A 9495-nucleotide genomic window follows, 5' to 3' on the forward strand; every position below is an offset into this window, starting at 1 on the left:
ACCCATCTGTTTGCAGCTCCCAATCTGTCTCAGAACGTCTGGAGATCCGGCAAAAATCTAAGGGGAAAGTTTGGCTTCAGAATGTTCAAAAAATCAGAACTTTTCAACGGAGAAATAGTTATTTACTAATGCTTATGTGAGAAGAGTAATGGCAGTAAAATTCTCCTGTGGATATAATTCCCCTGCAGATTTATGCAGATATATTTACTCATTTATAAACTAACATAAATGATGAATATATAAATTACTTTGTCATGTTTATTGCTGACACTGCCATGTAAGAATATAAATTTATATTGAGATGATCCACTCCAGTTCTCTGTACTCTGTAACCTCTATTTTAACCCAGGAAAAGTTCACCTTCTCTAAAGCAGTTTTGTATTGACACTTGTAGCCTGAGCAATTTTATCACTCCTTTATTACAGCTGACTGAGTCAGTGGGGTCCTTTGCTGGCAGAGATTTTTGGATTATTATTGGACAGAGCTCACCTGGATCATTCACTGCTCTGCCTCCTCCACTGACTCACCTGAGCCCGAAGCAAACATTACTAACAGAGGTGACAGGGCAGCAAAGGCTCTGCTCAGTGTTTATTCTGTCAGTGATTCACTGAGCAGATTCAGGGGTAAATACCCAGAATTAAAGCACAGCTTTGCCCCCAGCCCTGCTGACCTGTTTTACCCCAAACATCCTGGGAACTCTCCCATTCCTTGACATTCCACTGGTTTTATTTCAGCTTTTACCAGCCAGACCATGAATAGATGGAATTAGGACCAGCCCAACCATTCTATAACTCAATGACAGCTCCAATCTCCCAATCTATTGATTGATTGGCGTTAATCATTTCCTTTTCCCCGTTTTTAGGGAAGCCGATCCGAAGCAGCGGCCGAGCCCTGTCCCGATGTCTGGGGCACGGACCCAGCAGCAGGAACTCCCCTTGCTGTAACACTCTGTGCCTTGGGTGTTGTGCAACACCTTGAGCAAACACTTCCTCCTGCAGGAGCAGGAATAAAGCTGAGCCCGTCCCTGCCTCTCACTCGCAGCCCAGCGCAGCTGGCGGACAGGGCCGCGCTGGGAGCGCCACATCTCCAGCCCAAGGAGCCCCAGCACCCAGAGCATGAGAATCCTCCTCATTTCTGCTCTTCTGCTGCATCTCCTCCAACAAGGTACTGCATTTTTTAGTCCTTTCCCACTTTTGCTGTGGATAATGCTGTATGAAGTTTTAATTATTAACTGGTAGATAATAGGGAGGAACAGCGAGTTAAAGCCTTTGGGAAATGGAGTTAGGGATATTTGGGATTTTCTGTTCAAAGCAATTCTCTGTAATTCTTTAGTTAGAGCAGCATTTACTTGTTTGAAAAGTGGCCATAAATTGCCTAAAGACACACAACTGATTGGTTTTGTAAGCCACTAAAGCAATACTTACCTTGCAAGTGAGAGGCCAATTTACCCAATCACACCAATTTATCAGCATTTTGGCCATAAAATAACAGATTTCTGTATGAATTCAATTACAACATTACCTGATTTAAAGTATTGATCACTCTTTATTTATCTGCATGATACTTCAGGTTATAGTCAAGTGACTCCACCTGAGCAGATCCCACTTTTTTTTCCCCCACAATTTCTTTTAATACCTGTCAACAGGGAATGGAATTTTTCAGAGCTTGGCCTGCACAAACATGTACAGGATTTATATCCATAGTTAAACATAGAATTAGCATTCAGGCACAAATCTATAATTTGGGGTTTTTTTCACAGAATATCTGAAAATGTGCACACCATTAAAGTGTTACCTTATTTACCTTGACAAAACCACAATTTCATTGTCAATAAAATCCTCCCTAATGATTTTTTTTGCTGGTTGAAGCCCTTGGAAAAGCACACAATTATTTGTTCCTTATTACAAGTTGTTGTAGGAGGCCCGAGGAATTTCCTTCCTCCTTCAAGCTCAAAATAAAGCCTGAAGGTAGCAAAGACAATGCACTGATTAAGAAACTCCCTCGAAGAAAGGATTCATTCCAAACAAAACCAACCAGTTTTCCTCGAAATTCTGTCTGGATCAGACTGCAGGGAAGGGATGAGTTTAGTCCTGAGCCTCCCTTTAAACCTTGCCTTAACTTGAACTCTCTGGGCTGGAGTTGCACAAAGGGTGTGGAGAGATAAAACTGGGGATCTCTGTTCCAGGAGGCCTGAAATATTCCTGAGATTGCTGCACAAGGACACACTTGAAGCCTGTGCAGAGAAATCTGAAAAGCAGCAGATTTTTTTTGGAAAATAAACATAATTAATTGCTTAAAAAAACCCATAAACCACGGTTGTGAGTGGCAGGAGTAAAGTTACACCTGGTAGCTGCTCCCAGCACGTGCTTGGTGCAACAGCTCAGCTGCCACAGGATCCCTCTGCACCATTAAATCAACAGCTTTATCAAGATACAACCAGGTTTGCTCTGCAATTACTTTTGGAAAGGGTTGAATCAAATAAATCAGTGATAAAAGAATGGATCAGTTTGTTTTACTGCCACAATTTGCACGAGGATGTGCTCTCCTGCTCCAGAGAGAAAATTACAGTAATTGGAGACCTCTCTCCTGGAAAAACCTGGCCCTGGGGCAGGAATTACCATGGGAGGTGCTCTGCTCCTTTGTTTTTGTGGGATCTCATTGCCTTTCTGGGCAGCTTAGGGTTTTTTTTTTTTGTTGTTGGTTTATTTTTCAAATACAGACCCTCAAGAATTCACCAATTCAGATGAAATTCCCTTTTGTAGGAGATTAGGAGATTAAAGAGTTCAGGGGTATCTAGAAGCTGCTGTTTCCTTGGGGCAAACCAACATCTCCCTTGCCTGACCTTGTTTTCCCAAAACCTGGCCCCCAGCTGCCAGGATGGACTGCAGGGTGTACCCAGGGCAGGCCCCAGATTAACTTTGCTCTGCATTTGCTGAGCTTCAGAGCAGAAAACAAAAAGAAATTCTTTTTATCAGCCTTGCATTTCCTCACCCAGCTCTTTACAGCCCCTCCAGACCTATGAGACCACTCAAAATGGTCTTGAGGAACCTCCTGGATTCCTTGCGCCTTCAAGATTTTCCTGATTTCCTCCCTATCTCCCATTATTTTACCTGGCCATGTCCAAATGTCTCCCCCAACCTTCTGCTGTCCCTCCTTCAACCCAATTGAAGATGTAAAAGTTGTAATTATTTATTACCACCCTCTCTTAGAGTTCTGCCACAGTTATTTACATGCCAGAGCCTTCCAAAGCAGGACTCCTGTTGCATTGTGTAAGTTTATTTGCTGGTGCAGAGGCAGTCTGGGCCTGTCTGTCACGTGCTGAGGGTTGGAGATCGCTCATTCCACAAACCCAAATCCATTCATTCATGTCACTGGGAAATGCAGAGGGAAAGGCTGCCCTGGCATGGCTGGGCTGGCTTGTTGGGACTTGAACTGCTCCGAGCTGGGGGAAGAAACACAAAGGGAATTGCAAGAAATGTTTGGACACCTGCAAGTTGCCAGGGAGGGCATCCCCTCCAAAATGCAGGATGTGAAAACCTCTGGTGTTGGATCAGGGGATGTAGGCAAAGCAGGGGAGCACGAGGTGCTGCAAGAACCCAAAGAATCACCTGAAATTGGGTGTTTAGTAAATGAAAATTGTGTTTTCATCAATCCCCAGGGAGCAGCAGAGAGAAGTTCTCTGGAGCCGAGCAATATGAAATCGTTTACCCACAGAAACTGCACGCGGTGCACAGGAGAGCTGCAGGAACCAGCTCAGAGGTAGGGAAGGAGATCATTTCTTGGGTGATTCTGGGAGATGGGGAAGGATTTGTGGAGCTAAAACACCCTTGGCTTCCAAGGTTAAGAGAATTTGGACAAACATTTGCTCTTCCAGAAGAGCATGTGGAGAAGTGCTCTTCCAGAAGAGCAGAAGAATGTGGAGAAGTGAGGTGGTGTTCAGTGAGGAGGAGCTGAGGTGTCCTCAGAGAAGAGAATCCCTAAGGCCATCTCTGAACTTGTGTCTCTGCAAAGAGAGATGTGGGGTTTGATACTACTCAGAGTTTTAATAACCTGTGGACACTTGAATTTGGGTTAAATGAAAGCAATAATTAAAAGCAGCCATGGTCTGTGCAATTCCAGAAGGTGTTATGGAAGTGTCTGAACCCAGCCATCCCCTCAGCCCTTTCCCAAGCACGGAGGATTTGTGCTTATGGAGGCAGAAATGAATTTGCAAAGTCAAATTTGCTCCTCTAATTAAAACCCCTCAAACGGTGACCTCCTGCTTATCCTGCTCCTGGCAGAATCCTTGTTTTTGGTGAGGAGAGGAGGAAAAGAACACGGCTGGCATTCCAATAACACCACTGGTGAGGCCAGGAGCTGCAGCAGAGCTTTTTCTGACACTTAAATCTGTTTACAGAGCAAATATGATGACATAGTGAAGTATGGGATCAAAGCCAATGGAGAGGAAGTGGTGCTGCAGCTCCGAAAAAATCGGTAGGTTCAGTTCAGCTCTGCCCTTATTCCTCCCTGGGAGCCACTGCAGGGTGTTCCTGCCAAAAACCAGCAATCAGAGCCCTGAGAAACAGAAGGGGTTTGGGAAATGCAACATTTCAATGGCAAGGAAAGAAAAAGGGAGAGGAAGAATCCTGTCACTGTTTTGGGAATGTGGAAGAAGTGCTTGGGATGAGACATTGCCACAATGGAGGGACTTCCCCTCCTGCTACCTCTGCTCCCCCATTTCCTTCCTAAATTGGTGAATCCAATGCATATTTGATATATTTCTATTATTTCACAAGTTTTCTGTGACCATGAAGAGTCTGTGGGTTATGGAATTGTGGCCTGGAGTGACAGGACAAGGGGGATGGTTTTAAATGGAGCGAGAGAGATTAGGACGAAATTCCTGCCTGGGAGGGTGGGGAGGGGCTGGGATGGAATTCCCAGAGAAGCTGGGGCTGGCCCTGGATCCCTGGAAGTGTCCAAGGCCAGGCTGAAGCAATGTGGGACAGTGGAGGATTCCCTGCCCATGGAAGTGGAAGAGCTTTCAGGTGCCTTCCCACTCAAACCATTCCATGATTCTAGGACAGACTCAATGATCTTGGAGGTGTTTTCCAACCTTAATCATTCTGTGGCTCTATATTTATATACCCCTATATTACAGACAGATATAGAGATAGATAAATGATAGAAAGGTAAATGATAGATAGATAGATAGACAGATAGATAGATAGATAGATACAGATATTTACCTTAGCACTACTCCTCTTGAACCTGGAGTAACCAAATATAACTTGGCATGGACCAAATCTTCCTGGAAATTGAAAGTCTGGCTCCAGAAGAACATTAACACACACTCCAACAAGTCTGGGTTAATGGGTGCTTTTCCAGAGGCTGTGCAAATACAGTAGTGCCATAATCAATTCATGTTAAAGATAGCCTGTAATTAACTGCTTGCCTTGTTTTAATCTAATCCAAATATTTGGAGGTGGGGGGAGGGAAATGTGTTGTACTAGATTCTGTTCTTTGAAGAGAAATGGGATTGTGGCAGTGGAAGGGAGTTGCCCAAATGGGAGTCACTGCAGATGTGCTGCTTTTAGGAAGATGTAAAAAGGGCCAAAAAAAAAAAAAATCAATATGTAATTATACATTTGTATCCAGATCTGCCAGGAGATGAATTCATCCCAATGCCATCAGCACACTTTAATTGCTTTCTTCTTTTAGGAAAGTCTTTTTGTTTGAGTAAGGATTACGAGCAAGCAGAATTCCCCTCCCTGCAGCTTTTGCTTCCCGAGTTTCTCCGATACTAAGAATAACCTGAGTAATTGTTTGAATTCCCCACATACTCCTGTGCTGTGTCATCACCTCATTTCTACATGGCAACAATTTCCTTGGAATAATGACTGCTTGGCCTCTTGCAGGGATCTCCTGGCTGGGGATTACTCTGAAACTCTTTATTCTGCTGAGGGCCGACGGATAACGACAACTCCTCGCATCAAGGTAATACAGGAAGGGTTTCTCCCCTTTGCTTCCAGCCTTGAGGTCCACATGAGATTCATGGATCTGTGAAATCATGGGAGATATGAGACAGAAAGGAAAGGTTTGAAATCCAGGTTTGAAGCCATTTAGGGTGAAGGAATGGGAAGTTGGGGTTGGTCACTGGTGCCTGTTGGGAATCAGCTCCACAGTTTGGCTTCCAGGAAGGCAGCACCTCCATGGCTGCTGAGCAATGTCTGGGTCGAATTCCAGCCTTTTGTTGGCAGCCAGGGCCATCCCAAAGCTTTCAAGCTCCCGACTCTGCCGAGTGTGCACGCTTGGCTCCACCTGCCCAGCCCCGTGACTTGAGTTCCGCCCGGTCCCAGGGAGATCCCAGCCCGATAAATCCCCATTTCCTCCCAGCTCACGTTTCCAGCCACGCTCTGTGAGCCCAGCTGCCTCCTCTGAGCCCTGACAAATCCCTTCTGCACCTGCACACAGACGGGGCTGGCTGTGGAAGGGATTTTTTAATTCACTGCACACTGATCTCCCCCAAAGCTCCCACCTGAAGTTCTCCTCCAAGCTCATGAGATGGGTTTTAACAACACAATCTGGAATTCAAAGCCAAATTTTCTCTGTTAGGTGCAATTAGGAGGATTTTGAATGAAATAAATGCGCATAAATAACTCTGGGTTGATTATTTTGGGTTATTTTTTTCTGAGTGCTCCAATTATTTCCACTCCCTGAATGAATCCAGTGAAAAACCTGGATAAAGACAAACTCGAAGAGCCCTACATGTGCTGAACAGAGAATTCCTACCCTGGAGATATTGGATTGTGATCAGGAGTTTTTCCTCTTGTATCCCCAAAGGATGGAGATAAATCCTCCTCTTTTCCCCAGTAACTTTCCCTTTGTGGATGTCTTTTTCCCTGTAACAAAGTTGGTATTTTGTGGTGGAAGACAAATAAATTATAAAGTTAAACCAAAATCCACACAAGGAAACAAAAGGCACAGGGAATGAAGGCTTGGATACAGATTCTTAAGAATTCCATTCAGGAAAATGCTGTGGGTAAAATTCTCCACAAACCCTCAGTGACTTTGAAGTCTCTTTGAACACAGAAACAGAAACCATAAATCCTTAAGCCAATTAAGTCCCAAAACAGTTTCCCCTACCCATGTTGCATATAATATCTGTATTTTAATCTCACTGAAATCAATGCATTTAATTGATGGGTAATTAAAAAGCCTTTTCTTGAAATTTGGGCTCAAGGAAACCATTTGGTGTGGACTTTATTGAGCAGAGCCCAGCAGTGTGTACTTAATTTGGAGCAGGGAGTTGGAATATTCTTATTTTTCTGTGCTGTGCTTTGACCAGAGCCCAGAATTGTTGTTTTTTGTCACAATTTGTGTGTTGAAGGATAAAAATAATGGGTCCACAGCCAACGTGGAAATGGTCATGAACTTTTAAAATTCCTTTTAAGCATCTCCTAATGTGCGACTTCTTCAAGTAGTGCACTTCATTGTAATTTGTAGATGGTTTAATTTGTTTTCTGAAATCCCTGGATCCAGTGGAGCCCATGGACACCCCAAGCTGACACTGAGGATTTTTTCCCACCAGGATCATTGTTACTATGGAGGCCACGTGGAGGGGGATGCTGAGTCTGAGGCGAGCATCAGCACCTGCACAGGGCTCAGGTGAGATGGGCTGGGTCCCAGGAGCAGAGTGTGCAGATTCTGGGATGAATGTTCTAATAGGAGAGAATCAGGATGGAGAGAAGTCATGTGATTTTTATTCAGGCTTTGGAAACTTTTTTCCCCAAAAAAAAAAACAAAGGGAGAAGGGAGAAAAGTAATTATTCTTAGTTCCTTACAATATTTCAGCTTTTCACCTCAAATCAGGATGAAAACATCTTTGAATTTCTCCCTGGAATGAAAACCACTTTTCAACCACTTCTGTCAGCACAACCCCCCCAGAATTTAATCAAATTAATGCTGAACCCAGCTTCTCTTTGACTGAGAGCACCCAAATCTTCCATAATTAATTTCTTTTTCTAAAGTGTTGCATGCTGCCTCAGGCTGCTGGAATATTCCAAGGGTCTCTGTGCTCAGGATAAATGCTGCCTTGATCCAAAACCTCACATTCCAACCCATTTTTAGTGGCTATTTTGAGACCCGTGGCCAGAAGTTCCTCATTGAGCCCCTGGGAGCCTCGGACAGGGATGAACACGTGGTTTACAAATACGAGGCCCTGAAACAAGAGCCCATCAAAACCTGTGGGCTGGTCAACAACTCCTGGGAACAGGACCACAGTGACCCCATCAATGGCATCTTCAAGTCCAGCAACAGCCCAGAGGTAAGGACATGGCTGTCCCATCACAAAAAGGGAATTTGTGGCCACTGGAAAACCCTAAATAGCCCAAATCCCACTTGGTCTGCTGGCACCTTCACAAAGGAGCTGTTTAAACACAGGGAAGTGGGATCACATCTTAAAAACCTGAACAAAATATTGCAGATCTGAGATTTCAGAGTCACCAGCTGAGTTAAACCTTCCTGCCTTTATTAACAGGTGCCCAGTGCACATTTAACACCTAAATGCCCATTAATATCTATTTTACCTTCCATAGCTGAATAAAAATTTCAATATCCAACCTACTTCTTATCATTTAAACCCAAACCAGTCCCTTCTGAATGATCTGGCCAAAGAAATCCCCTCAATAATTAACAAACAGCTTTGAAACTGCAGAGGTTGGGATAGGAAAAGCTCTTAAAAGTAATTTTAAATCCATGATTCCTTTAGATGAAAGCCTACCTGAAAGCAAGGAAGTACCTGGAGCTCTATGTCGTTGCAGACAACACTTTGGTGAGTTTTGGAATTATTATTTCATGTTTGATCAGCCCCACAGGAGCTTTCCAGGGTATCCCAACTTGTATTCCTGGGCTCCTACATGAGCTACAAGGGCCTGGCTGGGAAATGGGATTTCTAAAGGGGATTTCATTTGAGATTCCTGCCTGGAGATGACAGGAATTCAGAAAAGACCTTGCAGTGCTTGTCCTGCTGGAATATCCTGAGCTGGAAGGGAATGTCCTGATTTGAAGGGAATATCCTGATTGGAAGAGAATGTTCTGAATTGAAGGGAGTATCCTGATTTGGAAGGGGATATCCTGATTTGGAAGGGAATATCCTGATTTGAAGAGAATATCCTGATTTTGAAGGGAATGTCCTGATTTGAAGGGAATATCCTGATTGGAAGAGAATGTTCTGAATTGAAGGGAGTATCCTGATTTGGAAGGGGATATCCTGATTTGGAAGGGAATATCCTGATTTGAAGAGAATATCCTGATTTTGAAGGGAATATCCTGATTTTGAAGGGAATATCCTGAATTGAAGGGAATATCCTGATTTTGAAGGGAATATCCTGAATTGAAGGGAAAGTCCTGATTTGGAAGAGAATATCCTGATTTGGAAGGGAAAGTCCTGATTTGAAGGGAATATCCTGATTTGGAAGGGAATATCCTGATTTGGAAGGGAATATCCTGAATTGAAGG

The 9495-nt window shown here is 43.8% G+C and overlaps 1 protein-coding gene across 1 annotated transcript in view; it reads left to right on the top strand.

Annotated features, from left to right (window-relative positions):
• The first annotated feature begins 1040 nt into the window (after window positions 1-1040).
• Window positions 1041-9495, top strand: part of LOC139603847 (zinc metalloproteinase-disintegrin-like NaMP) — a 29600-nt gene continuing 21145 nt past the window's right edge. The window contains exons 1-7 of the mRNA XM_071454830.1: window positions 1041-1164; window positions 3659-3759; window positions 4397-4473; window positions 5895-5973; window positions 7568-7644; window positions 8107-8302; window positions 8747-8809. Coding sequence (XP_071310931.1) covers window positions 1116-1164; window positions 3659-3759; window positions 4397-4473; window positions 5895-5973; window positions 7568-7644; window positions 8107-8302; window positions 8747-8809 — 642 coding nt within the window. The 5' untranslated portion in view covers window positions 1041-1115. The remainder of the gene's footprint in view (window positions 1165-3658; window positions 3760-4396; window positions 4474-5894; window positions 5974-7567; window positions 7645-8106; window positions 8303-8746; window positions 8810-9495) is intronic.

The sequence above is a fragment of the Agelaius tricolor genome, unplaced genomic scaffold (assembly GCF_023055355.1).
Source record: "Agelaius tricolor isolate 1412-34295 unplaced genomic scaffold, bAgeTri1.0.p SCAF_41, whole genome shotgun sequence".
NCBI lineage: Eukaryota > Metazoa > Chordata > Aves > Passeriformes > Icteridae > Agelaius > Agelaius tricolor.